The sequence below is a fragment of the Corvus kubaryi genome, unplaced genomic scaffold, assembly GCF_017639235.1.
Source record: "Corvus kubaryi isolate FWS band 111438036 unplaced genomic scaffold, C.kubaryi_AGA036_p1.0 37209, whole genome shotgun sequence".
In the NCBI taxonomy this organism is placed as follows: domain Eukaryota; kingdom Metazoa; phylum Chordata; class Aves; order Passeriformes; family Corvidae; genus Corvus; species Corvus kubaryi.
Window position 1 is genome coordinate 985975 of NW_024581060.1, and position 27526 is coordinate 1013500.

At 50.5% G+C, this 27526-nt stretch overlaps 3 protein-coding genes across 13 annotated transcripts in view; 2 read left to right on the plus strand and 1 right to left on the minus strand.

Moving 5' to 3' along the window:
• The first annotated feature begins 217 nt into the window (after positions 1-217).
• On the plus strand, positions 218-4729 carry RPA2 (replication protein A2). Of its 3 annotated transcripts, none has more exons than XM_042022502.1 (9): positions 218-306; positions 455-567; positions 640-741; positions 821-934; positions 1614-1688; positions 2743-2856; positions 3142-3252; positions 3341-3435; positions 4120-4729. In XM_042022502.1, exons 1-9 carry the CDS (start codon positions 291-293, stop codon positions 4202-4204), a joined length of 825 nt encoding a protein of 274 aa, XP_041878436.1. In that variant the 5' UTR covers positions 218-290; the 3' UTR covers positions 4205-4729. The 3 variants fall into 3 exon arrangements, with proteins under 3 accessions (XP_041878436.1, XP_041878438.1, XP_041878437.1); XM_042022503.1 differs by having other exon boundaries at positions 220-306; positions 682-741; XM_042022504.1 differs by lacking the exon at positions 2743-2856.
• Positions 4730-7517: 2788 nt separating this feature from the next.
• On the plus strand, positions 7518-15601 carry XKR8 (XK related 8). 3 transcript variants are annotated; one of them, XR_006015112.1, is made up of 4 exons: positions 7518-7867; positions 8453-8649; positions 9375-10311; positions 15176-15201. XR_006015112.1 is itself a non-coding variant. In XM_042022513.1 (4 exons), the coding sequence occupies exons 1-4, from the start codon at positions 7572-7574 to the stop codon at positions 15283-15285; spliced, it is 1164 nt and encodes a 387-aa protein (XP_041878447.1). In that variant the 5' UTR covers positions 7518-7571; the 3' UTR covers positions 15286-15601. The 3 variants fall into 3 exon arrangements, 2 of the variants coding, with proteins under 2 accessions (XP_041878447.1, XP_041878446.1); XM_042022513.1 differs by having other exon boundaries at positions 9375-9935; positions 15176-15601; XM_042022512.1 differs by lacking the exon at positions 15176-15201 and having other exon boundaries at positions 9375-10406.
• Positions 12692-27526, minus strand: part of EYA3 (EYA transcriptional coactivator and phosphatase 3) — a 67099-nt gene continuing 52264 nt past the window's right edge. For all 7 annotated transcript variants that reach the window (XM_042022511.1, XM_042022505.1, XM_042022506.1 and 4 more), the window contains 10 exons: positions 26780-26963; positions 24149-24288; positions 22693-22776; positions 21979-22068; positions 20584-20642; positions 19452-19609; positions 17766-17880; positions 17254-17375; positions 16895-16995; positions 12692-16033 (listed from right to left, as the gene is read on the minus strand). In XM_042022511.1, the coding sequence (XP_041878445.1) occupies positions 15953-16033; positions 16895-16995; positions 17254-17375; positions 17766-17880; positions 19452-19609; positions 20584-20642; positions 21979-22068; positions 22693-22776; positions 24149-24288; positions 26780-26963 (1134 nt within the window). In that variant the 3' untranslated portion in view covers positions 12692-15952. The remainder of the gene's footprint in view (positions 16034-16894; positions 16996-17253; positions 17376-17765; positions 17881-19451; positions 19610-20583; positions 20643-21978; positions 22069-22692; positions 22777-24148; positions 24289-26779; positions 26964-27526) is intronic.

Here is a 27526-nt window from a genome sequence, read left to right on the forward strand (position 1 = left end):
TGCGCTGCCCTGACTGCGCTGCCCTGACTGCGCTGCCCTGACTGCGCCCGCCCCCCCCGCGCCCGGCCCCGCCCTTCGGCCCCGCCCCCACCCGTGCGAGGCTGGGCAGCGCCCACTCTCAAAATGGCGGCGGCGGCTTCCCCGCGGCCTCCTCCTATTGGAAGGAGCCAGAAGACGGAGGGACACGATTGGCTGCCGGCGGGCAGAGCGGCGCTCCCGGGTTGGGCGGGAGGCGGCGGCGCGCGAGGGTCGGCGCGCGGGCGGGTGGCGGCAGGTTCCGGGCCGGCGCCATGTGGGGCGGACACGGTGCGCGCGGGGCCGGGCGGGCCGCACTCAGCGGGGCGCGGGGAACGCGGGGCCCGAGGCCGCCGCCGCTCACCCTGATGGCGGCAGCGGTGAAGAAGGGGCCCGCGTCCCCGCCACCGCCTCACGGTCCCTCTCTCCCCCCGCTTAGGGAACTTCGATGGCGGGTACGGCACCGTGAGCGGCGTGGGAGCCCCGGGCGGCTACACGCAGTCCCCGGGCGGGTTCGGGTCGCCCGCCGGCGCGCAGGCGGAGAAGAAGCAGGTAGGCTGGGCGGGGCCACGAGAGGGGCCGCGGCGCCGGGGTCGGCTCTGACGGCCCCTCCGCCCCTTGCAGCGGAGCCGCTCCCAGAACATCGTGCCCTGCACCGTGTCGCAGCTGCTGGCGGCGGAGCAGGTCGACGAGACCTTCCGGATCTGCGATGTGGAGATCTCGCAGGTGGGCGCCGGGGCGGTCGCGGCCGGGGCGGACCCCTGGCCCGCGGTCGTCCCAGGCAACCCTTCCTCCTGCGCCGCAGGTCACCGTTGTGGGCATCGTCCGGCACGCGGAGAAGGCGCCCACCAACATTCTCTACAAAGTGGACGACATGACGGCAGCCCCGATGGACGTCAGGCAGTGGGTTGATACCGATGTAAGCATTGGATTTCCTATGAACAGGCTTTAGCAGCTTTTGAGAGCAGTGGGTAGAGAAAAGTTACAGAACTATACAGTGTCTCAACTGGAAGAAACCCATAAGGATCACTGATCAACACCAACTCCCTACTTCTCACAGAGCTTTTTTAATCCAAAAGATGTGGCTTTTCTGAAACGTGTTTTAGGGTAATGTCCCTGAAATCCAAGGGAGATGCTGCTGTAGCAGAGGTCACTGGTGTATATGACTGTCTGCCTGTTTAGTATAGCTGAGTTCAGCTGAACAGTTTTGGGGGGTCATCAGGCAGATGTTCAGTTGCCTTACTGCGAGTTTAGCTTGAGTTCAAAACCGGCTCTGGCCCACCCCATCCCCCCAGGCAGATTATGAATTCAACACCTAATTTTTACTATTAGAGGTTCCTTTCCTCTTGTTGCACTGTGAGAATCTCTCATAAGTGGACAGAGACAGCAGAGCAGACAACTGACACTGCTCTGAAATGTATACTGGTGTTGTTCTTTATTTTTTGTTTACAGCTATGTTTCTCTAACTGCTCTTACTGGACATAGGAATGCACATTGTTTGTGCTTGCTTGAGATGAGCCTGCTTTGCTAAGTTGTTTATTGTGCTGAGAAATGGAAACATGAATCAGCAAACCTCTCTTTTTTCCCCTCTCTGTTAGGAGGCAGGAGGTGAGAATGTTGTGGTCCCTCCAGGAACCTATGTCAAAGTAGCTGGTCACCTTCGGTCATTCCAGGTAAGGTCATGTTATCTGTGTGTGAGTCCTGGCCATGAGGCTGGAGCAGGGGTGTGGAGGATTGGTGATCTGGCTTAGTGCTAGGGGGCTACTTTAGAATATCCACTTAATCGTGGTCACTGGACAAATCCTTCAATGTCTCTGCCAGGGTTGTATTTAATAACACTAATTGTTCCTGAATGCTAGTAGTCCTGAATGCGGACTATTTAAAATGAGAATCCTTTCAAAATTCCCCTTGTCATCAGCATGTTTTCAGCAGAGCAGAGTTCTGGCCACCAGGTTCTGGGGTGTTGGTACTAGCAAGCTTAGACCTAGTTCTGGTTCATGGGGAGACTTCTTGTAGCACTTCATGTAGGACACGTGGTTTAAATATTCAAATAATGGTTCATGCATTAAAGCAAGGTGCAGGTAATTCCCAGCTGGTTAGAAAGAGGAGTGACTCTGTCTCCATTGTCTTTCAAAATCACATCCCTCCCCTCCTCCTTGCTCACTCCCAGTGGGATGGGGGGGAATCAGAAGGGTCAAAGTGAGAAAACGTATGAGTTCAGATGAAGGCAGTTTAATAAGTAAAGCAAAACAAGGAATTCATTCCACTCTTCCTATGGACAGGCAGGTGTGCCTCTTCCTCGCCCTTTCACCAGTTTTATGACTGAGCATGACCACTGGCTGGTCTGGGTTCTCCCTTGGGGCAGTGGGGGTCCCAGCTGTTTCCCCTCACAGCTCCTTGTCCCCTCCCAGCCTAATACTGGTGGAGCTGTGTGAGAAGCAGGAAAGCCCATGGCTCTGTGCAAGGGTTGATGAGCAATGACTAAAACATCCCTGTGATATCAACACTCCAGCACAAGTCCAAAACTAGCCCATGCTACTGTACCCCAGACAAAACCAGCACAAGATGTAGGTCAGAACGTTTTGGACTAGCTGCATGCAGAGAAGCTCTCTCCCCACTGCTATCCTACTCCTGGAGGGAATGGCTGGGTTGGCTGTTAGGCATCTTTGTGTTGCTGTGTTGTAAATTGTTTTCTTTGTTTTCTGTTTGGTTTTGTCCCACTGAAAGAATAAGAAGAGCTTGGTAGCATTTAAGATCATGCCTCTGGAAAATATGAATGAGTTCACCACACACATACTAGAAATTGTCAATGCACATATGATCCTCAGAAAAAATCTTATGGTACGTACAAAGATCCTGATTCCATCATGGCCCTTCCTGACTGGTGATCTCCCAAAGAGAGACCTTTCGCTGGGAAAATTGCCTAACTGTGGGGCTGGAAAGCTTAAAGCTGGGCAACACTGAATGTTTAACAGGAGTCTTGACTTCCTTGGAGAGAGATTGTGTTGCAATCCACTTCCGTAAGAAGATGTTTTTACTTACTGGCTTAAAAGTAACAAAGAGTGTTTAACACTGTGGGCTTGGTCAGCCTGGGTAACCACAACACTTTTATTCTCATAATTCCAGTCAGTATCAAGAGTGCCACAGTCATTTTCCTCCACTGGGATAAGTGACATGGGGGGCTACGGAGGAGGTGGCAGCCTGCCAGTGAACGGGCTCACGGCACACCAGAGCCAGGTGGGTGCCAGCAGCTTTTCTGGAAGCACAGCAGTGGCAGCGGAGGCTCTTCCAATGTGATTTAGTGTGGTGGTTCTTGTTCCTCCAGGTACTGAACTTGATCAAAAGCTGCCATGTCCCAGAGGGGATGAGTCTACAGGACTTGAAACTTCAGCTCCACAGTATGAGTATGTCAACAATCAAGTAAGTGTGTAGAAATGAAGGATGCTATGGAAATCCAGGCAGTCCTTCCAGAGGCAGAGAGGACAATGGACAAGCCCAGACACTGACCTGTGAATCAGAGTGGGTAATTCAGGTGGTCCCAGCAGTACAGGAGCCAGAGCTTTTGAAAGTTTCACTGCCCTGAATGAGCTGTTGCCAGTTGCTTTGTTCCCTGTTTTCAAAACAAGCTGTTCATCAGTTCAGTGGCAATGTACTGCAGTGCCTCAGTAATATTTTTCCTGTTCAAGGACTACCTTGCTCTCTGCACACTGATAAAAAATTTAGGAATAGTCTGTTCTATTCTACTTCACTGTCTCTCATAACTTCTTCTTGAGACTTACAAAAATAGTCATTAGCTTCCATGACCTTTGTATGTTCTGTCCCCTGAGGAACAGAGTAGTGGATGCTACCTGGGCAGTGCAGAGTGGTGACTCAGGCAGAGTCTGAGCGGCAGGGGGAGCACATTGCCATAGCTTTGGAGAAACTTCCTGTGTCACTTACACTGCCCACGGGACAGAGACACCAAGAGCTTCCCTTGGCAGCTGCCAGGAGGGACCTGTGGGGATAGGGTCTGTAAATGGGAATTACCTGGCAGAAAGGTGGTGACTTATCTCCCTTTGCTAACTAATTGCTAGCTCGTTACCAACTGTGTGGTTTTTCTTCAAGGCAAGCCGTGGAATTCCTCAGCAGCGAGGGACACATCTACTCTACAGTGGATGATGATCACTATAAGTCAACGGATGCCGAGTAAAGTTCTTTACATCTGATTTTAGTTCCAAGCAAATGTTTGTCCATGTTTCAAGATACCTTGCTGAGCTCTGTGACGTGGAGGGTGACCTTTGCTCTTTGTGGAAATTCCTGGTTACTCTGTGAATGCCAACTCCTTGGAATTCAAGGATGAGCAGAAAGTGTGTGATTCTGGTAATTGGACCTGATTCTATGCTGTGACCATGTGACTGAAAGCATGAAGAGACACAGGAAAACTGAACTCCTCAAAGCTTCAGAGCCTTCACTTTGTTTTGGCTCCTTAGAGGGTGCCTGTTAGAAAGAAGAGCTTCTTTATGATTTGTCCTTTATTTCTAGAGCTGTTTCTCCTAACTCAGCTTCCATTCCATTTCCTTCACAAAGTGGGTAGCCAAGAGTAATCTTCCACTAGTGTACAGCAATCATGAAAAGATGTTCTTATTGTTTAGTTTGCGCATTTAAATCTATATTTGTACTAGAGCTGATCTTGATACTAGAGCTTTTGAACATTTCCAATAAAATGTTAACTTGGGGCGCCTTGCATCATGTGTGACTCTAGAGGCTTTTCTGCCTTGAAGAAGAAAACATCTGCTTGACAAAACCTGGGGGTAAAAGCACAGCTCATACTTTCAGTTTAACTTTCCTTATTTTTTCCTTAGCTTTTTGCTTTGAAGGTTCAAACTGAAGTGAATGTCTGGCCAGTAAGAAATTAAATAATTTTACTACTGAAGAAAACATGTTGTCTCAGTGTTCCAAATAGGGCCAGAACCATTTCTGCTGCCAAAACAGACTCCCCAGGGAAGGGGTCATGGCCCCAAGGCTGCCAGAGCACAAGAATTGGACAACACACTCAGGCACAGGATGGGATTGTTGGGGTGTCCTGTGCAGGGCCAGGAGTTGGACTTGAGGATCCCTGTGTGTCTCTTCCAACTCGGAACATGGTATGCTGTGCCGAAAGACATGCGTGCTGTGCTTTCAGCTGAAGCTCAAATGAATTACACTGTGTGAAACAAGGTTTTATTCTTTAAACCATTTTTAAAGCCTAACAGAAAAACAGTTGGGATACAGGTTGATACTGGTGGTGGACTGAGATGGAGAAAAGGGATTTGTGTTTCCTATTTCTCTGCACCCCCTGCCTTGTTCAGGAGGCTGCGGGGTGGCTGCTGCAGGGTGTACTTGTTGAGCTTTTGACAGGGTACCCTTCTCGGACCAGGGTAAGAGAGCAGAGGAGGCTGCTGTTCTGCTAAGTTCTTTATTTCCTAGTCTCACAGCTTTCTTGAAGGCAGAGTTCAAAGGGGGTTACATGATATATGATACATGATTACAAGCAGCAACAGCAAACAGGCAAAACCAGCTGCTTCTTCTTCTATATGCTCTATATTTTTTCTTGCAGAAGTGTGGATTATATTTGTTAACTGACCAATAAGATTAACACACGATTCCAGTTTTTCTTAACCTATCCTGGTCTAATTCTAACAGTCGTAAGCCTTACACAAGTGCTACATAGGTATTACACAGATTTGCGTGTACAGTTTCTATCGGCTCTTATTGTTTGTGTGAACACTATCTAAAAAATGTGAACAGTATAATTCTATCTATATTTTGTCTAAAGTAAAGAAATTCTGTGAAAAGGTAACACTGCTGCAGCAAGAACTGTGTTTAAGGTCTCTGCTACAGCTTTTTAATGTTTAAGGCAGTTAGCATATATTTCTACTAAAGGTTAAAAAAAATCTGTATTTCTATTTCACTTTGGTGTGACTTCATGTATCTCAGCTTATCCAAAGGTTTTAATTCAACCCCTGTGCTTTGGCTTCCCTCTGGGCCTGAGTCCAGAGGAGCTTTCACTCTAACATGCACTGTCCCTGCAGTCAATGGTGAGCTTCCTGTCATAGGAAACAGATGTGGCTGGTGATTGTTTTGAATTTGTAATGGGAGCAGTTCAAGAGTCATAAATATTAAAGAACATTTCACGTGTGTAATGTAGGTGTTCCCACAGAAGGTACTGCGGCTTTCGTGGTGAAGGCGTTGCTGAAAAGCAGGACCCAGATCTTACAAGCTGAACTGCTGAGACGCTGAACTGCTGGGTGGGAGCTGCTGTGCTGTGCTGAACTGTCCTTCAACTGCAGCTTGCTAAATGCCCAGGGACATGGGGCCTGCTAGAATAGCAGCATGCACACATAGGACTCGAGTCAGAGAGCTCACAGTCTGGTGAACTCTGGGTGTTCAGGAACTGCAAGGGTAGGGCAGGGTTTCTGTTGCCTGGGACTCGAAAAGTGACCTAGGTTTGCAAAAGAAGCTCCTTGTGGGCACATCCATGGGGCTGGCTGGGGGACCCAGGGCCTCTGCTCTGCTTTGTTCTGCTCTGCCAGGCGTTACTGCTGGGGCAAATCCCAGTATCCCGCTTGGGTTCAGTGGCCCAGCTGTAGCCCGTGGTGCACCTCTGTGGATAAATCATGCAGTAGGTGTGTAACAGGTGAACATTGGGCTATGGAGTTCAGCGTATCTAGAAGCCAAAAGTACTGTAATATCGTTTCTGTAGGAGGTGTGCAGGTTAGGAAGAGAATTGCTGAGGATTTTTGGAGGTGAAAATGAGTGGAATTGCTTGCAATAAGGAGAGTAGTTGTGCAATTGGATAACACAGTCCTGTGCCGGCGGTGCTGAGGGTGGTTGAAGGCAGGGGACCCCCCAGCTCTGCGTGGTGCTGTGCTGGCTGGACCGATGCTCCAGCCTGTCCTACCCTGGCTGCCCCTGTAGCACAGCCCCCGTGTCCCAGCCTGCTCTAACCCTCTGTGGCGAGCCCAGAGCTAAGGTGCTATGGAACAGGGTGGGCTGGGGGGAGCAGCCAGAGGCAGAGAAGGGCCGTGTGCGAGCAGCCCTTCCCCGTTCCGAGCACCCGGGCACCTCAACCCCGCTTCCTCCTGCGGTGAGACCTCGCACAGCCCCTCGTGCCCTGGCCGTGCCTGGCAGTCGGCGGGTCAGGACTGCATGTCACGGTGGCAGCCGCCAGGGGAGCATGGGCAGAGGCTATGGAGGGACACGCGAGTCCGGGTCTGCAGCTCTTGGGGTGGCTCTGCCACGGTGTAGCAAAACCGCTGCGGGAGACGTGTGGGGCGCGGGGCCCCGCGGGGCTGCGGCCGGGAGGAGCGGGCAGGCGCGGATGCTGCTCTGCCCCCGCCCGAGACACTGCCGGGGGCCAGGGGAAAGGGCCGGGCCAAGCCCCAGGCGCCGGCGGGAGGGGAGCCGGGGCCGCCGGTCCGAGGCGGGACACACAGCCCGGGGCGGGGCCTGCCCGGGGCGGGCCCTGTCAGGCGGTGGGTCCGGCCCGTGCCGGTGCCGCCGCAGCCGCCGGTTCCGGACCGGGCCGTGGGGCCCCGATGTCTCCGCGAGCTGCCCCGCCGCGGTTCGGGCCGCTGCAGTTGGCGCTGGCGGCGGCGGGGACGGCGGCGGCGGCGCTGGACCTGTGCATGGACGGGTGGGTGGCGGCGGAGTACGCGCGGCGCGGGCAGCCCGGCTGGGCTGCGCTGTCGCTGTCGCTGCTCGCCGCCGCCTCGGCCGCCGCCCAGGCCTGCAGCTGGCTCTGGCTGCGCTCCGACCCGCCCGCGCTGCGCCCCGCCGTGCCCGTGGCGCTGCTCGCCGCCCTCCACCTCCTACAGCTCGGCTTTTTCTTTAGGTACGGCAGCTCCGCACCGAGTTCCCCGCGCGTCCCCGGGCATCACCCGCTGCGCCTCAGCCTCCCCGCGGGTGCCCGACCCTCTGCAGCTGCCTCTCGGCCCCTCCTGGCAGCCGGGGACGGGGGTGGGCGGTGCCTTGGATGTCGGGAGGGCCAGGAGGTTCCCGGGCAGAGCGGTTCGGCCCAGTCCCGCGCTGGAGCCGGATGAAATGTGTCGGTGGGAGCCACCTTTGTCCCTGCAACTGAAGTTTCCCTCCGGCTCTGCTTTGTCTCCCGGTGCTGTTGCCGCTGCCCTCGGGACAAACGGAACAGCGCCCCGAAGCCTCGTCACGGCCTTGGCGCTCCCGGCAGTTCAAGGGAGCAGCGAGGCCTAGCCGGGGGAAGGGAATAATCCAGGCAGTCCCCTGAGGTCGATGCTGTTTTACACCTGCACTTCACCCATGGCTGGGAGAAGGAGGGCTTTGGACATAAATCAGTGGGGTTTGTTGTCCTGTCAGGAGTTCGTTGACCCTGTCAGGGCAGCGTGAGGACTAAGGTGTGTGGTGCCTTGCGTGGGCCCTCACCACCAGCTGGGTCCCCACACAGGTGCCTCCATGCTCTGAAAGTGGGCTGGAAGGTGTGCTGGGCAAAGGCAGAGGAGGAGGATGAGCAGAGACACATGGCGTTCCTCTCCCACGACATCAGCATGCTGCGTCTCTTCGAGACCTTCCTGGAGAACACCCCACAGCTCACCCTGCTCCTCTACATTATTCTGCGGACAAACAAGGCTGAGCTCTCCCAAGGTGAGGGGTCTGGGGCCAAGGGAGGGGGCTGCGGAGGTGCAGGCTTGGAGTCAGAGTGGGCTTGGATGAGGCAGACTGGAGAGGCTGTCCAGGGACTGGAAGACCCAGCAAGACACTTGTAGTGTCATTCTGCTCCTATGTCACTCCTTCCTTTGACATGTCACACTATAGAGTGGACCCCTGTCCTGCACTCACATGCCACAGTGGACCATGCTGGGCTTGGGGTGGGAAGGTTGAAGCTGGGGGACCACTGTGGTCATTCTCTTATGTGCCCCAGGAGAGGCTGAGGGTCAGGTGAGAAATCAGGCGCCCTCTGCAGAGTGGAGAGGTGCTGATGTTGGAATGGGTGGAGCATAGGCTGCTGAGCAGGTGCTGTGGTGCCCTTCCTGGGGTGGGGAGTAGGTGTCACTGCAGGGAAATGGGGAGCCCAACAACGTGAGAGCCAGCATTCACCTGCCTCTGTGGGCTGGGGGCTTCCACGCCTGGGAGATGGGCTCTCTCCCAGCACTTCTTCCCCATCTGAGCAAGGCCAGGCACCAGCCTCCTTGTCCTCGGGGAGGGCAGAAGGCAAGGAGAGAAATATGGGTGCTGATGCTCTGAGCCCCTCAAAAAGCAGCTGCTTTTTGAGCTGGGGGGAAGCTCATTTTAGCAGTACTGGGCAGAGAGAGGTTTGAGCCGGGCTGGGCCACCCTCCCCCCTCAGCATCTTCACCTCTGTATTTGCAGGCCTGGGAATCGGCACCGCATTCCTGTGTGTGTCCTGGTCTCTGCTGGACTACCACCAGTCCCTGCGCTCCTTCCTACAGGACAAGTATGAGCTGAGCCTGGGCTCTTCTATCATCTACTTCCTATGGAACCTCTTCCTCATCTGCCCCCGCATCCTGGTGGTTGCCCTCTTCGCCCTGCTCTGGCCCTATGGTGTGGCTCTCCATTTCCCACTTGTGTGGCTGGCCATGTTCCTCTGGGTCAGCCTTCAGGGCACGGACTTCATGGAATCATCCGGCCCCGAGCAGCTTTACCGGGCCATGGTGGCTGTGATCCTCTACTTCAGCTGGTTCAATGTGGCACAGGGGAGGACACTGTACCGCAGCATCATCTACCACAGCTTCATCCTGGTGGACAGCACGCTGCTGACCCTTGCCTGGCTCTGGGGCTGGGCTCCCTCTGAGGAGTACTCATACCTCCTCCCAGTGGTCTCTGCTGCCCTGCCCTGCTACCTGCTGGGGCTGGGGCTGAGGGTCACCTACTACAAGTGGCTGCACCCCAACATGCAGGTGCAGCAGGAAGGTAGCTACGACGAGGTGGATGCCAGTGGAGGGAGTGGTGGGCTGGAGTTTCGCTCGTTCTTGGAACCAGACCTTGTGAACAGGCGGATGCAGTGGCTCGCCCAGACCCAGTTCCCCTTGTCCCAGCCAGCACAGCAGCACTTCGTGAATGGGGCTGCTGCTGTGGAGTCTGCTGTCTGAGGGCAGGCCCTCTAAAGGGACATGAGGGGGAGGTAGACTTGTTGGTTGTGCCCCTGGTTGTACATCCCAGGCTGTTGTTTTTGACAGCCACAGGGACTTGGCAGAAACGAGGGGTGATGTGGAAACACCTGATGAGTCCCATGGCACTCAGCATGGCTGCCACGGCTGTACCCTCAAGGAAAGCCACAGTGTTTGTGGTGAGTCCAGCACATTGTGGCATATGGCTGCACTGCTGTGTCAGCTTTTCTTGTTATTTATTACTAGCTTTTTCAAAAAAGAAAAATGAAAACAAGAGCACTGGTTTATTTTCTCTGTGCCTCTCCTGGGCCTGCTGCTGCCATTGCTGTGCATGGATCTGGGTGGCAGGGCAGGGAGAACTTGTTTCCTCTATGGTTGTGGCTATCTGACCTGTCTGTTTCCAGCCAGGATTTTCCTTCTTGTGTTAGTTTTGGTCTCAAGGTCAAAGCTCACCTGTTATTGTGTGTTCAGGAAGGGATGGGGAAGGAGGCCTGTGCTGGGAAAGTGGCTGTAGGGTGGCTCAGAGCTTCTGGCTTATTACGGACACCTCATGCTCCCTTGGCTGCCATTCCCACCACCACAGCCTGGGCAGCGCTCCCAAGGCTGTGACCAGGTGTAGTGGTTTGGTCCAAAATACTCATTACTTACTTATTTACCTTCTGTGAGATAAGAATTAGGAGAAAGCAAAGCAGGCACAAAACTTAAAAGAATATAAAGAAGTTTATTAACAGACCTAAAAGGAAGGGGAAAAAAATCAGACCACACCTTCAGAACACTTCTTCCCCCACCTTTCTCCCTTCTCCCACTGACAATATAAAAAGACAACCCTTGAGATTTTCAGTCAGTTTACCACTTCTATAATAATCTTTTTCAGTTCACTTAGGGAGAGGAGCCTCTCTTGCTCATGCTATGGAGACATCTCCACAAGAAATTCTCTCATGGCTTCAGTATCACAGCGAGACAGCTGCCCGGGTTGGTTCTCTGCTCGCATCATGTGAGAGTCCCCTCCCCTGACTTGCAGCTTTCCTCACAACTGCTTTCAAGGGTCCAATCTTGAGCTACTGGGGTACCATTGTAAGGTTGAGCCGTTCAGAAACAAAGGTTCTCTTCATCCATCTCTGGGAGTATCTTCATCTCTAGGAATAGAGGCCCTCCTCCTTCCCTGGGAGCAAAAGGGTCCTCATCAAATTACAGCTACTGTCATTTGCTCATTTCAGCACAAGTACTTCTGCTCACAATTACAGTCTGAACAGTCCAACCCCCATGCTTTCATGAAATTACAACGGGTACTCTGATACATCATAGTCCATCACCACCATAGCTTTACAACAGAATTTCAGCTTCTAAGCATCTCCTCTTTCTCCTCCCTCAGGGTTTCAGCTCTTCCTTCTTCACTGACTTTGGTGTCTCTATGATGTTTTCTTCACCTTCCCTCTTCCTCAGACTTGGAAGAGGATTAATGCCTGCAGGCTTCATCTGTTCTGGAGGAAATTTACAGCACTCAAGGGTTAATCTCACCCTAGCCTTGCAGCTGGAGTTCGCTTATTGCTGTTGGTCACATGATCTTTGCCAGGCAGTGGGCACCTTCAGCTGAATCTTCACCCGCACTGGGGCTGCCTGCAGGGAGCAGGGCTGTGAGGGGAGGGCTGCAGATGGAAGAGGGCCGCACGGCCCCCCCCCCCCAGTTACCTGTCCCAAGGCTGGAAGCAAGAGAGAGCTTTCCTGGGGTTTGTTCATTCTTAAATGTGGACCACAGAGGCATGTCAAGCTCTTTAAGTGGCTTAGAAAGTTGTCAATATTCAAACTAGCCAGTTGATAGGTTCTGTCAGGTCACAGAGGAAGCTGTAAGCACCTCTTTGCAAGAGAATCATTTCCGTAGCTATGCTAACCCATGACACCAGGCTGGAGTTGGCCACAGCCAGTTTCTCAGCCATAGGTGGCTGTTGATGTGGTCAGTGGGGTCAGTAGTGAGGTCAGTGCTGTGCTGGCTCCTGGGCACAGACACCCACCACTTCCCAGGTGGGGCTGCCTCCACCCAGCTCAGGGCCCAAACCCAGGCAGGCCCCAGAGCAGCGCCTGCCTTTTGCTGTTGCCCAGCTGGCAGCTGTGGCATGTCCTGGCTGCCAACAGCACTGACCTTTGGCTCCTTGCCCTCACCTCCATCAGATCCCTCCCAGCACGCCATCCCAGGAGAGAACCTCCATACCTGGGAAGGCAGCAGGATGCCGCTGGAAGAGCGGCTGAAATGCTGTTTCACAGCTGCTCCTATAAAAAGCTCAGCCCTGCCCAGGGCCAGCAGCACCACAGCAGAAGGTGGGAGAGGGGCATGCAAAAGAAAATGGGAAAGTTTGTGCAGGAAGCACCATGTGCCTCCCCATGGCACCTCAGCAGAGCCCAGGAGCAGGTCCCTGCCCCACTGGCTCCCCAGGGGCATGGGGGCTCTGGTGGCTGCACTGTGACCTGTGGCACCCTGAATGCTCCTGGTGGCACCAAGCCTGGCTCGGGCTGTCACAGGGGTGGGGACTGACACAGGGGCAGAGAACAGGCTGAAGCACTGACTATAGAAAATAAAGACTTTATTATTTTTTTCCAGTTCACAGGACAGTTCCCATTACAGACCATGAACAGGCAAAGGTCCCACAGCCAGCAGCACCCAGGACTCACCCCTTGTAGTGCAGCAAAAGAGGTGGTGTGGGCTCCAGGGGTCCTACTGCTTCCCACCACTGCCAGCATAGACATCCCCTCAAGGGCTGTTGGAGGCAACAAATATTAGTGGATCAGGTGGTTTTTAAAGCCTCCATGGCTGTGTTGAAGCTGAAGGGGAGGCCAGCAGCACCCAGGTGAGCTCAGGTGCTCTAAGCCTGCAGGCTGACTGTCCTTCAGGTGTTCAGGTTTGCTCTCCCATTACCCCTGACCTGACTGTAGCTGAACTGGTGACAGAGACAGGAGAAAATCAATGCTTGGATAGAGGTGCTGTTCCTGCCTCAAGAGAGATGGGAAAAGGCTTAAATTCAGCCAGTAGAGGAAAAAATAAAATAGCCAGGTCATCCCTTTATTAACAAAACACAGAAATGTACCATCAACCTCCTGTTATAAAAGTACTTTACATACATTCAAGGAAACATCATATAAATATCAGTATGAAATGTCAGTGGCTGCGAGTTCCACACTCAGCTAAAATTTTACCAACGTCTTAAAATTTCCCTAAAACATTTAAAGTAAACAAACACAAAGCACAGCCAGCTACCAGGCAGCTCAGGCCCGCAGGTCCAGCACCTGCTGCCAGTGCCTGGGCAAACCCAGCCCCTCTCTAGCATGGCTCTGGTCAGCTGCTTCCGATGAGAGCAAAGCACAGGGGCTGCTTGGCCATGCCAGTGTTGGGAGGTTAAGGCACAGCTTTTAATCCCAAAGTTCAGCCAGTTGGAGTACAAGATGTGCTCCCAAACCTGCTTGCAGGAGACCTTTGGATAGGCTGGGAACCTGCTGAGGGATGTTCAGCATCAGCACAGACTCTTTGACTACAACTGAGTCCTGATCCTCTGGTGACATTTCCAATCCTGGGAGCAGTGAGGCTCCTCACCACAGCTCTGGCACTTCACAAGGACCCCAGAGGAACTGGACTCTATGGACCCAGCAGTAAGGGAGCTGGAGCTGCCCCAGGTGCCTTGGAACAGGTGCAAACACACCTGAGGTCTCCATTTGGTGTAGACAGAGAACTTCCCTGGGTCCTGCTCCCCTTTCCAAATCCACTGCTGAGCACTCCCAGCACAGCCTGTTTGCCCCCCAGGCTCTGCTGGGCCAGCAGCCCCCAAGGCAGCCAAGCACCTTTATCTCTGCTGAGCTGCCCAGTGACACCCACAGCAGAGTCCTCAGATCCTCCTCATGGGATGAGCAGTTACGCTGCTGGCGGGCAGGAACTCCCACATGTATTTGTGTGCATATTTGAGCTGCAGAGCTCCTGGGGAAATACACAGACCCAGTATCCATCTGGGATCACACCTGGCAAGGAGCTGAAATGGAAAGCAGATCACTCCTGACTCCAGTGACCACCCTGGAGAAAGAGAATTGCCTTTGATTCCAATTTAATTATTTAAAAAAAAAAAAAAAAACAACAAAGGGAAACTGGAGCTGGTACCATGTGAAATAGACCTCCCGGGTCCAGTCCCTGAGCACGAGGTATCCAAACCCCTGCCTCTAGGCACCTTCTGCCCCATGGTCACTGGAGCTGGCCCACGAACAGACGCTCCCAGGGCACAGCAGAGCCTGTGCCAAGCAGGCCCAGCAGCTCCCCCTGCACTGATGGAAATTAATCCTCAGTAATTAATGCTATGAAAGAAATGTAGCAAACACATCCCTGCCTGTATGGGCACAGCAAATGGGTCTGTGTCTTCCCTGCAGTGACAGACTTTCAGCCCAGTGTCCCAATGGTGATACGGGGCTGGTGACCACAATCTGGAGAGGTCTGGGTGCAGCCACAGGGCTGGCTCTGCAGGAGCAGCAGCGGCAGGTTCTGGGGCACAGCACACACCTGTCCTCAGGGCACCTGCTGATCTGGTGCCATCGGGGTACATGGGGGAGACCACTAAACACAGCCTGAGTTGGCACAAAACCAACTGGGCTGGCCCCTGTGCCAGCCCCAGTCCCTAGCTGGCTGTTCCTGGCCAGAGGAGCTGCAGGCCAGTGACTCCAGCCTCTATACTGAGACGGGAGCAGAAAAATCCCTCCCAAGTGCTCCATGCTGCCAAGTCACAGTGTCTTAGAAAATTAAGTCCCTCTTAACAAGGCATTTGTTTCTCACTATGTAGTTAGGCTAATGCAAAGAATATAAGAAAATTGAATCTGATTCTACTAAAAGGAACTTATAAACGGAGTCAGGAAGGCAGAGATGAAGGTTATGCCATAGCCAGAGCCTTCTCTTCAACATTCATGAGGATATAGGAATTAGATTATTCCTAGTCCAGGTGAGGACTCTGTTCACATCTGAGCAGTCTGCACCAGTCTGCTGTACCTCATGTTCACAGGCGGTTTCATTTTTCTTTACAGGGAAAATCTGTGGGATCTACAGTCCAGACCAAGGCTGGAATCCAGTGATCTCAAGGCTGGAATCCAGTGATCTCCTGCTGGCTAACAGGGTTTGTGCACACATTGACTAGAAGCCACTGGGATCAACTCGGAACACCAATACTTGCCTCTACAATGAACCACATATCCCAGATGCATTCCCTTACCTTTATATTTTCCAGTAATCCCACGCTGAGGAAATAACATAAGGACATTGTAATAAATTAACTGTTTTGAATACCCAGGGAAGGAGAGAGGACACATTTTACAGCAATAGAGGTATTTTTGACATTTTCATTAATATTTCCTATGAAAAAAACCATAGCTCTTCGGCTTTGCAAAACAAGGGAGGTTTAAGCTCTGCCATCAGCATTTTCCTATAAAAATAAAGTTTTGTGTTTACTTGGGTTCTACAACTAAGCTGAATAGAAAGGAGAAGGCTCTTACAAATACATCTGCTGTTTTATGGCCCCTCCCTCTGGAGACACCTGCCAGAGGCATTCAGCTGGCTCTGTAAGTCCCTTCTGCAGACAAGCTCTAGCTCTGCTGAGTCTAGGGCTTCATTACAGGACACCTCTGGACTTGGCAGGGGCTCTGCTCCCGAGGAATGACCTGCTGTCATATTCCACTGTACAGTTTGCATTAAATATGTTTTCTTCATCAAGCTGAAAAGTGAGTCCCCAAACATGTGAGATTTCTGCCCCCCCCAGTAATGGAGAGGGCTTGCAGGAGCTTCAGTCACGTCTTTGCTCCAACTTCTTACAGGAAGTCTAACTCGAGGGCTTGGTGAAGGGACACGAGGTCGGCGTGATTTGTGATCCTCCAGAACGGCATGTTGTGCTGTAACAGAGGACAGTCAGGTTTATGCAGGGATTTTCAGCTGAGGTTGAAGCAGGCTGAGTAGAGCTGCAGGGCTGTGCAGTGTGGTGGTTCTGAGCACACCATGCTCAGGAGGGACCTCAGCCACATGCACATCCGTATCTGGAGCCCATCTTATGTGCGCATCTGTGTGTGACAGGCATCAGCACTGTCAGCTGCTCGTGATGGAAACCTTGGCTGTGAGCTGCTGCTGCACCCAGGAATGCCTGTCCAGGGCCCCCAGGAAATCTGCATGGGCAACAGCTCTGGCACATGGCAGAACACGTGAAGCCTGCAGAGTCAAGGTCCTGACAGTCATCTTTGCACTTCACTGATAATTAGCACAACTGAACAACCCGTCTAGGCCTGTCCAAATCAATCAAACTCTGCTCCTTGTTTATAATCCAGCCTAATGGCAGGCACTGTATTGACCTGCTGCTGTTCCTGCACCCTGAATCCTCTGTGCTCCTGAGAAACTGCATTATCCTGATAGTCACAGGCTATGATCAGGATACAGAACCATAGAATCATCAAGGGTGGAAGGGACCTCCAAGATCACGGAGTCCAACCTTTCAACATGCTATATCCAACATGATATGCTAAGACTCTGCTGACAGGGACAGTGTTATATGCAATCCTAAACAATAGTAAAAGAGAAACTTTAAACACCTAGGAGCCGGAAAACTGCCCATCTTAACACAAAGGAAGATCTCTTGCATCAAAGACAAACTTTGCTCCTGGCTGCCCTGGCCTGAAGAGCTCAGCCTTGGAACAAGAGTTCTTGTAGGCAAAGCCTGCCAGCAACTTCCCTTTGCATTGCCCCACCTCTGCAGTCAGACCCACCTGCTTGGCTGCGACCTCCTCATCACGCCCATCTCCAATCACCACGTAAGTGACCTTCTTTCCAAACCGTGACACGATCCTCTCGAAGCAGCTCTCTTTACCTGCCAAAGACAATCCTCCTGTAAGGACCCTCAGGCAGAGAGAAATAGAGCCTGAAAAGGTCCCTTCCTCCCAGTATGGAAACACTTCTTGTCTTACTAGGCAGGGGTAGCACCCAGTTCAGCTCCCAAGGCCAGAAGCCTCGACCAGCTGGACCACAGCATGGGGCTCCTCAGCTGCAGAAATGGCAGTTCCCCATATAAAAATCCCAGCTTATCCCCAGCAGATGCTGCAGTGCCAGACTTGGCACAACCCCTTACCTATTTTTGTAGCACTATAAATATTTTCAATGGGAAACACCTCGCCCAATCCATACAGGAGAACTTTGGCAAGAGCTGGCATCAGTTGGGTGGTTGTGATCAGGATGTTCTCACAGTTTTTTCTAAAAGAAGAAAAACACTTGTAACAGCACATCTACAGGCAGCGGTGCCAGGACTGCTCTGGGCAGTCTGATCAGCTTCCCCAGGTGCCAGGTGCTTTGCTGTCCTGCTTTCAGGAGGCATTTTAGGACAAGGTTTCGTAATTTTTGCTCATTTGCTTCTGGCAGAATTCTCTGTCAGAAAAACCATTTGGTGAGCATGGGGACCTTACTAACTACAGGTGTTTCAACAGAGAAACAGGGGTGGAGTTCTTGCCCTCAGTCACTTGGCCTCTCGGTGCCTGTGCCCAACAGCAGCAGCGTGATGGGGGCAGTGCCCAGCACAGCGCTGCACGTGAACCCGAGGGCGAGAAAGGGCTGAGAAAACCTCGCATGCACTTCCAGGTTCCATACCTGGACTGGATAAGCAGAAGGGATTTTAATGCAGTTTCCAGCCAGGAATCTGTCAGCACTTCTATGTCGGTCCTCAGTCGCTGCAGAGCTTCCCTCTTCTGTGGGCTAAGCAGGCCTGGAAGATAGGGAACACATGTTTGCCTGGCACATCTGACACGGGGAGAGCTGTCCCCCAGTGCACCAGCTGCCTGCTCTGCAATAAATAACAGAACTGAATGCCTCTGGAAGCTGGACTGTCTATCTCAAAGCAACTAAAGAAACCAGCTCCCAGTGACATGAATGAGCCCAGACATCCATCCAGGAGTCTGACCATGGAGAACTGGGCAGATACTTTTCTGCGATTATTTCAAAGCATTTCTCAGGATACATTTCTCAGGCAATCAAAGGCACTTCTCTCGTACAAAGCACTCACAGTAGCAGGGATCCAAGGCCACAGAGCAGGGGAAGGAACTCCTACAATCACTCTCTCTGACTTTCTGCTTTCCAAGGACCCTTTCCACTTTAAGCCCTTTTACACACCTTTTTTTAAACCACCCCCCTTCTTTTATTCCCATGTTTGTAATCGCTTTTAGATATAATTTTCTTCAAGCCTCTGGTTTTGAATTAAAAGCAAACAGAAGTGGAGCCCATTTCTGCTCTTGACAGTAAACACAGCAAGAAAGGAACACATGGATCCTGCACGTCTTTTCAATTTCCATCCATGACGTAGGAGCCCCCCTCACTCCAGCCGTCTGTTACACCAGTCCTCTGCAGTGAGGCCACGGAGGGACCCACAGCAGGCTGCACTGACAGCTACTTCATCATGTAGCTTTCCACAGGTCCTGAAAAACTCTGTATCCAGGTTTCCCATGTGCAAAATACAAAATCATGGTCTGATCCCTACAAGAAATCCAGTAACTGCAGCACACCAAACTGCAGACCTATACTAGCAGATTTTTAATGCTCAAAGTTGTAGCTTTGAACACCTGGTTTTTAGAAAATATGTCCAAAAAAAACATCTATCAAGGTTTTTGTGTAGGCAAAGGGTACCCAAACCCACAACCAACCAGGCCAAGTCACCCTACCAGGTGAGCTGCTCCAGCAGCGTCCCTTTTCCAGGGATGGCAATGCCAAGATTCAGACTAAACAGAAAATGAATCTCCATTTGCTCACTATGGTTTGCATGATTATGACAGCTTTGGAGTTGAAAGGGCAGCAAAACTAGAAGGCTTTAAGTGACTTTGTGAAGAGAGATCAGAGAAGTCATGTCAGACTGTGGACCTGAGAGCCCAGGGGTGACCACTGTATTTCCTGACAATGGCCTGACCATGGCAGACTTAGTGGAAACATGAATGAGACCTCCTGAGCAGCAGGGCACATCAGTCATTCAGGCTGCTGCTGAGCAGAGTGCCAGGCAGCCTTTCATACCAAATTAGCAAAGGGATACTATCTGCACCAAAACTGTTGTCTCTAGGACTGAGTGACCATCCTTATCTCCACGATAAATCACAGCCTGCACTGGCACACTGTTCAGTTTTGGAAGACGTACCCTCCTAGATTCCATGGAAATTTGATCCCAGTTAGCACTGGGAGAATGGTTTATTTCTCATGTCCACACATCAGGAAAGCCAAAGCTCTGAGGAAGGATGGAGTCTGGCCCCACAAACTCTGTTCGGTGCTCAGACCTCGGTGCAGGTGATCACTCACCTCCAACGTTGGTTTTGTATTTGTTGTAGATCTCGCGTACCCTGCGGTAGCGGAAGGCCAGTTTCCTCATCCAGTCCACTCCTTGCACACCCACTGAGGAGCTGTGGTTTGCGTTGCTTCCCGAGCCACTGAACCCATCCGTGGAGAAGTTGTAGTTGCTGTTCCAGGAAAGCAGATGTGTTAGGTGTGCCACAGCAGCAGAACCACTGAGGCATTTCTGGCAGGGCTGCCAATGGCAGCACTGACAGCAGCTGGAAAACACTTTGGAGAGGAGCTGCACAAGCACCACAGCACCTGGAGAGTGGAGCCCGGCTCCTGCGGGAATGCACGCTGACATCCAACTACAGCTGCTGCTCTGAACTGCTGCACTGATACAACTCCTTTCCCATCCTCCACTACAAAACCTTCCTTTGCTCTTTGGCTGTTCACTCCTCTGCCATATAGAGCATCCTTCCCACTGACCCCTTCCTCATCCTGCAGCAATAAACCCCAGCACATCTTCCAAACACAACATCCATGCCTTTACATCACAACTGCAGCTCCACAAGCAGATGAGCTGCTTCACCAGCTTATGACTGCAGGAAGCAAGTCCTGCTTCACCACTTTCTCTGTATTTCTTTCTCCCTGACAGACCTTTCTCAGAATTTTTCATGAGCCAGTTCAGCTCAGTACAAAACCTACCTCACCCTGTTTGATAGTGAGCACCATAAGCTCTCAGGGATGCAAACCACAGGGAGACTTTCGAAGGTCAAGATCATGGAATCAGAGGATGATTTAAGCTGGATAGGATCTTCAAGATCATCTCATTCTAAACCCCTGCCATAGGCAGGGACTTTTTCCACTAGATCAGGTAACTAATCTAGTGCTGTCATGAGATCTGAAGTGTTGGTTCTCCATTCCTCACTTGTTCTTGAGCACAGAGGCAGCATTCAACAGTGGACAATATAATTCACAATATAATTTCAGAACTCTTAATGCTTTGTAGGTCTTCAAAGAAATTGCAAACAAACATTTTACCAGGTTTCATCCCCTGCACAATGCTGACCTCCATCCCTTAACCCCATCTGCATTTGAAGTCTTCACAAAACCTGATTACATCAGCAATACATTCCTGCATTCATCAGTACAACACCTTAGATCTTGGCCATTGTCATCAGATGCCACATCTTCTATGTGTACCTGGTCACACTCCTGTTAAAGACAAAAAAACCCCCAAAATAAAGTCATGTTGTGGTAATCCAGAAACACACTGAAATTTGCAGATTAAAGAAACTGTGATAGAAACCAATCTCTTCACACTTCCCAACAGCAACAAGCCATGCCACAGTGCCTCCACAAACCCACAGAGCTTCCACTAGCTCCTCTGCCAGTGCTGGGTTTTACTTCCCAGCCCCTAGAGGTCCTTGCCCGGGCTGGGATCTGAAGTACCAGACAGGATTGAAAAAAAGCACATTTCTATGGTATTTTGAGTTGTCTGCAGAAAAAGAACTTCAACACTCACTGAATAGGTTGGACTCAAAGCTCACTTGTCACTTGAAATCCTTCTGCCATTTCAAAAAAAGCAAACAAACCAAACCAAAAATACCCCAAAACCACATTATCTGGTGAAACATTGCTATTCTATTTTCTCAAAAAATGTGGTGGCACTGCTGTGGCTCTGGTGCTTAGTGCAGCTGATTTAACTCACTAAACAACACCTACAGCAGTACATGTTGTGGCTGAGCACACAGCTAGCACAGCCGTGACACTCCTTCCAGCACAAGAGACTATTTGGCATTTTCATTTGGTTTTTGTTGCTTTTTTCCCTGAAGCACGGAGGTAACTCATTACCACCTTCGCAAAGTTCACTGCTGCCAGTAGTCACAGCCACAATGGAAATATCATTTAAGTCTCTGTTTGCATCAACAAAACCATCCTGCTTTTCCACTATGTGCATCAGTGATACACCTACACCTAACTGGTCCCTGTTCATATTCAGCCTTCCTAAGCCTCAAACTAGTGCTGTCAATTCTGCAAATTACATTGAGTGGAGTTACATCAAAGACAACACAATAGAAAAAGGGAGAGTGTTGTGTGTCCTCCATGGGTACAGCCTGCTTGTTTATGCAGCATGTCCTTCAAGCTGTTCCACAGCCAAAGTCACCTCCTGTATTCTGTCCTTGACTTAGTCACAGCCCTTGAGAACGGACATCCTCAAGACTGCCTTTTCCTCACATCTCTGGTCTCCATTTCAAAAGAGTATCAGTGGAAGCGAAGTGCTCACCAGTCCAGAAACGCAAATACAGGATGGAGCAGACATCACTCTTTTAATTTGTATGGGTTCAAGCAGAAACCCAGCAGAAACTGAGAGAGCTCCTGACACTAGAAGGCTGCAGAATGCCTGTCTCAGTTAAGAGTACACCCCTGATTTGGCTGTGCTTACAACAAGCAGTAAGAGGCTCTGAAACACAGAGCCCTCACAAACAGTGCAGTGTAATTCTGACACGGTAACGTGGAGTTCTGCCTTCCAAACACATTTGCCATGTACCTCCAAGTCATTGAAAAACAAGTGAGTATCAGCAACTTCAAAAATCATCTCCTCCATGGACAGACCTGAGCCAATCACTAGCGTTGGATCCTGGAAAAATACAAAAAGAAAATGTAAATGCACCGTGGATACAGGCAGAAGGGAATTGTCATGAATCTCTCATCAATTAAACCTCACAGAGTTTTCCACTGTATAGCAAACCTGGCATAATTCCAGCTACATTCAATGGTGTGAACTACAATTTCCCTAGTATTTTAAGCAACTCAATTAAAAAAAAAAAAAAAAAGAAAGAAAAACAAAGAAAGATCCACATTCTGATAATACATTGACCCAAAAGTAACAGAACACTTCAGTACTCCACAGGAGAGACTGATGCATTTTTACAGTCAGCACATACAAAACATTCAAAAATCTACAATGTATTTTGAAGGAGAAAAAACATTTCCTTTCCCTATGTGCCAGGACCTCAGTAATTCCCAGTGAGGATAAAACTAGTTTGACAGACTTGCATTTTAAGAAGGGACATGTTGGTGGATGTCCATCTCCTAGCTCTGTATAAAGCCAAATTTAGTACTTTCCCTGCCCCAAACTGCCAACAAATTAGAAGTACCACCTTACAGAGTTTAAAAAAAAAAATCTATTCCTTTTCCAAAGACTAACATTTCATTCTGCATGACAGAAATGGGTTTTCTTCCATGGAAAAGACAGTATTACCTTGCCATATTTTTGAGCATAAGACCCTGTAAGAAGGGAATGGAAGATGATGATGGTCTCATCCAGGTCCCAGAGAAACACCCGCTGCAGAGAGAACAAGAGCTTTGGTACAGAAGGACTTTGATATTGAGAGCCAGGCCAACATGTGGGGCGGAATAACCCCTCACACTGGTCCAGGCTGAAGAAGCTGGAGGGCATACTGGACACCAGTATAAGCCAGTAGCACTCTCTGGATAAGATGACCATCCTGCTGAAATGTGCCACATGTGCCAGAAAGGAGGTGCTGTCTCAACCCAGCTGGCACTGGGAAGGTTACCCCAGATTGCATTCCTGGTCCCAGAGATCTGTGAGGAAATGAGAGTTGCCAGCAAAATGCTATCGAGATGGTCAGCAGCCCAGAGGAGAGGAGAGGCTAAGGATGGCTTATTTCAGCAAAGAGGAGACTCAGGGATATATAACAGGAGACCACAACTAATTGAAAGGGAACTTCAAAGGAGATAGAGATAAATTCTTCTCAACAGTGGCAGATGGAAAATTGCTGTGGAAGAAGAAGGGGAAATTTGCAGCATGGGCAATTCCAACTGGAGACAGAAAACCTTCTTCCCTGGCTGGATGTGGTAGTGCTGGGACAGATCTCTAGGGACAGGATCTCACTGTCTAGGTACAGGATCTTCAGCTTTAGAGGCTCTTTGTGGCTCAGGCAGACAAAGCCATAGCCCCAGTGCTGGGAACAGCCCTGCTCTGAGCATGGGGCTGTAGTAGAGACACCCGGATGTCTCCTCAATGACACCACTAGGATTCCAAGACCCATTTAAGTGATGCTTTGGGTTTGAAGGGGACTTTGAAAGCCATCCAGTTCCATCCCCTCTGCCATGGGCAGGGACACCTTCCATTAGACCAGGTTGCTCCAATCCCCATCCAACCTAGCCTTGGACACTTCCAGGGAGGGGGCAGCCATTAATTTCCTGGGCAGCCTGTGCCAGGGCCTTCCCACCCTCACAGGGAAGACATTTTTTCCTAATATCAAATCTAAACCTATTCTCTTTCAATTTGAACCCATGGGGACAGAACTTTTAGTAGGGCCTGTAGTGATAGAACAAGGGGGAATGGTTTTAAACCCAAAGAGAGTAAATTTCGACTAGATGTAAAGAAGACATTTTTTACAATTAAAGTGGTGAGGCACTGGCACATGTTGCCCAGAGAGGTGGTGGATGCCCCATCCCTGAAAACATTCAAGACCAGGTTGGATAGAGCTCTGAGCAACCTGACCTACTTGAACATGTCCCTGTTCATTGCATGGTGGTTGGACTAGATGACCCTGAAAGGTCTCTTCAAACCCAAACCATTCTATAATCCCCTTCCATTTCCATGGAGACAGAATGAAAAAAAGGGAGGAAAATGTTCACCATCACACTATTCTGCAATGCTACCTCTAGAAAAGAAGATCTCTATTTACCTCCAGTTCACTGTCCTGTGAGGAGGAGGTATCTGCTTTCCTCTTCCCTCTGTTCTTTCCAGGGATGTTTTTTCTTGCTTGCTCATCTAACTCTTTACTTGCTGTTGCTCTTGGTAGCAAAGGACTTGTGGATGCGTCTCCTAGAAGAAAGAAATCACACAGCTCTCATCCCCCCATGTCTCAAAATAAACACCAATACAGCAATGGCCACAAACCACCTTAGCAAAAGGTAAGACGTTACTTTACTATGTGGATGCAGTAGTAGTTGAACACTGATTAGAACATAAACCATGATTTCTTTATCCCATCATTTCATAACAGCTGTCTCCTCAATTCAGTCCCCCAGGACTGAGCTATTGCAAGAGCTATTGCCTACAGAGCAAAGCCAGAGCAGAGCACCCTCCATCCTAAAGCCTGGAACCCCTCAGTCATTTCACTACCCTGGAACTACTTTATTACTCAACTGTTTTATTTACTAGACAGTTGAATATAAAAGAATAACAGCAATGATGTTGGCTCTGGAGACGCAGCCTTGGTCAAGCAGCATGGCCATGACTAAGGGGGACACAAGATGGAGCCTGTTCTGCTACTGGTAAGAATGCCCTTCCCAGGGAAACAGTACACCACCTCCATAAAAATCACTAATTCTGATGTGCAGAGTATAAGGACCATGATGGGAGATACTCTATGAATCCTTTATTACAGCTCAGGGAGAAGAATTAACATCCCAGACATCTGCCTAGCTAGTTCCAAAATAGAACCAGACCTGTAGCAGGAAGGCAGAGGGTACAGGGGGCTTGGAAGAGCTTTAATTCAGTCTGGGGCCTGAAGATAAGACACTGCAATTCCTATGAAAATCAGTGCAAAATGGCGAACCTGGAGAATTCCTGAGCTAAGAAAATGGCACTGAAAACATCAAAAACTGGGCCATTCCCATGACCTTGAAATAACAGGTCAGTTCCTCAGGTTTGGTTTTCAGCAGCAAATGAGAACTAATTCTCATGAATAAATCTTCTGTTGCTCACCTCAACTAGAGGGCAACTGTTTCCTGAAAGAGGAAAAGTGCTTGGAATACCACACTTCTTGATGGACAACATCACCCACATCAATAGCATCCCATCAGGTAAAGTGGAGAGGGGTCACTGAGCCCCAGACTACAGATCTGTATGCTTGGCTCACTGGCAGCCACCCATCCCTGCTTGCAGGTTGTGTGACTGAGCTGGAGGACTTGGCTGAGCTCAGGTACTCCTGATGGACCTGGGGAAGATGCACAAGGCAAAGTGCTGCAAAGGCAATCAATCAGCACCTCCCCCAGCAGGCTGACACCCAGCCCCTCTCCGAGCAAGACCCACCCTAGAAGCCAAACCCCACACACCCACCTCTTCCTCTACTTCAGTTTTTATTGCTGAACATGCTATTATATAGTATGGAAAATCCCTTTAGTCAGCTCATGTCAGCTGTCCCAGCTGCATCCCCTTCAAGGGTCTTGTGTATCTCAAGTCTGCTTGCTGGGAGTGTGGAGGGGAGGAAGCCCTGACCCTGTACAGGGATTGTTCAGCAGGAGCAAAAACACTCTGCATTATCAGCATTGCTTTAGCTAGGAATCCAAAGCACAGCACCAGCACAGCTGCTGGGAAGAAAGTTTCCTCCAGCCTGGCCAGATGCAGGGCACCAACAAAAATGACTGGAATCTGGATTTTTTTTCCCTCAACCTTCAAATCTGCAACAGGCAGCAGATTTCAATTTAAAACTGCTCAACAACACAGGAACAATCTCCTAACTCCTTGTGCAAGACACTGGAAGAAAACACTAAGTTTTTGCTCTTGTCCTTGATACATTTAAGAAACTCTCTTTTTCAAGAAACTTTAGCCTACACTCCTGAGGGTGGGACACAACCCAGCACTGGTGGAAATGACCTAAGGTGTGACTTCTCTAGAACAGGCAATTACACCTTTTCAATACACTTTCTACTTCCCTTACCAGCTCAAATCTTCTCTACCAGACAAGTGCCAGTGACTGACTGCTCTGCAGATGCGCCCACAGCAAAGCACAGCAGAGCAGCTGTTTGCAATGATGAGGCAGAGGAAGAAAGCATGTACTGCTGGGCACATCAGAGACAGATCAGTGAGAGGGGATGGCTGAACCACAGCTCTTGAAAATGCAGGAGCAGTCCCGGAGGACTCCCGTAACTGGGACTGGCAGCTAGGTACTCTGCCAGGTACCTGCCAGGTACTCTGAACACCTGGCTGCAGGAGAGAAAGATGCAGCAGGAGCTACTGAGACCGAATACAAGCAACTGCCCTGTAAGCCCAAGTGAACACCCAGTCCCCAGGGAGCTGCTGCTGGCAACTCCTCAAGTGACCCCTCACACTCCCTTTCCCTGGGGCACACAGAGTACATGGCAGGTGTCCTGGAATTGCAGCAGTAGAAGGCTTCTGATACATAAGTATGGCTGGCCCACCATAATACTGTGCACACCAGTGAGACCAGTCTGACACGGAACGCAAGCATCCCATCTGGCCCAGCATGAAAAGATGCTGCAGGTACCTTTTGGAGATGTTTCCCCACACCTGCCCCCTGCACTGTTTAGCAGAGGTATTTTGCAGCCATCCTTTACAGACCCCGCCTCACCGGAGGAAGGTCTCTGCACCGCCCGTGCCGGCACCAGGGCATTTGGTTTCTCAGCTGGGTACGTGGTCGTGGCTAATGCCATGCTTTCTGTGTTGCTGTCTGCTGGTGGCACCACTCCGAAGCCTGAGCTTGGGTAACAGGTCTGGTACTGACTCTGGCCAAGGATCGTGTACGTAGGATACTCCTGTTGGAGGAAAGAGTTAGTGATGGTAGGACACTGCATTCCGAAAACAGTCTGAATCAGGATGACTTTTGTATTAGAATATCCTGTCCAAGAAAAATCCCAGCAAGAGCACAGTCTGACTTTATGCTGTTTCATTCTGCACATGTAAGACATTCCCAAAAAGGGCTGAGAGCTCTAGTTGCCCAATGGCCCCTGCACAGGCAGGTTTTGCAGAGGAGACCAGCGATCACAGGGCCATTCCTCTGCTTCCACTGTCTGCAAAAATTAATTAATAATGAATGATGTGATAGTAACAGGGGGAGCTGAGTAGATGCCAAGACATCAGTGTGCTCTGTGCTCTGGAATGTGTGGTTTTGTCTTGCATTTGACTTCCTGATATCAGATGTACTGACAGTGACAGAAAGTGACCTTGGCCCTCGCTGAGGGCACAACTACAGGATAAATGGCCCTTACTCATGTCCTGACTTCATCAAGCAATAATTCTGCATGCTGTGCTGGAAGGTATTCATTTATGAAAACTACTTAATTCATTTAGGAGATCACTGAGCACCTGGAGCTGTGCT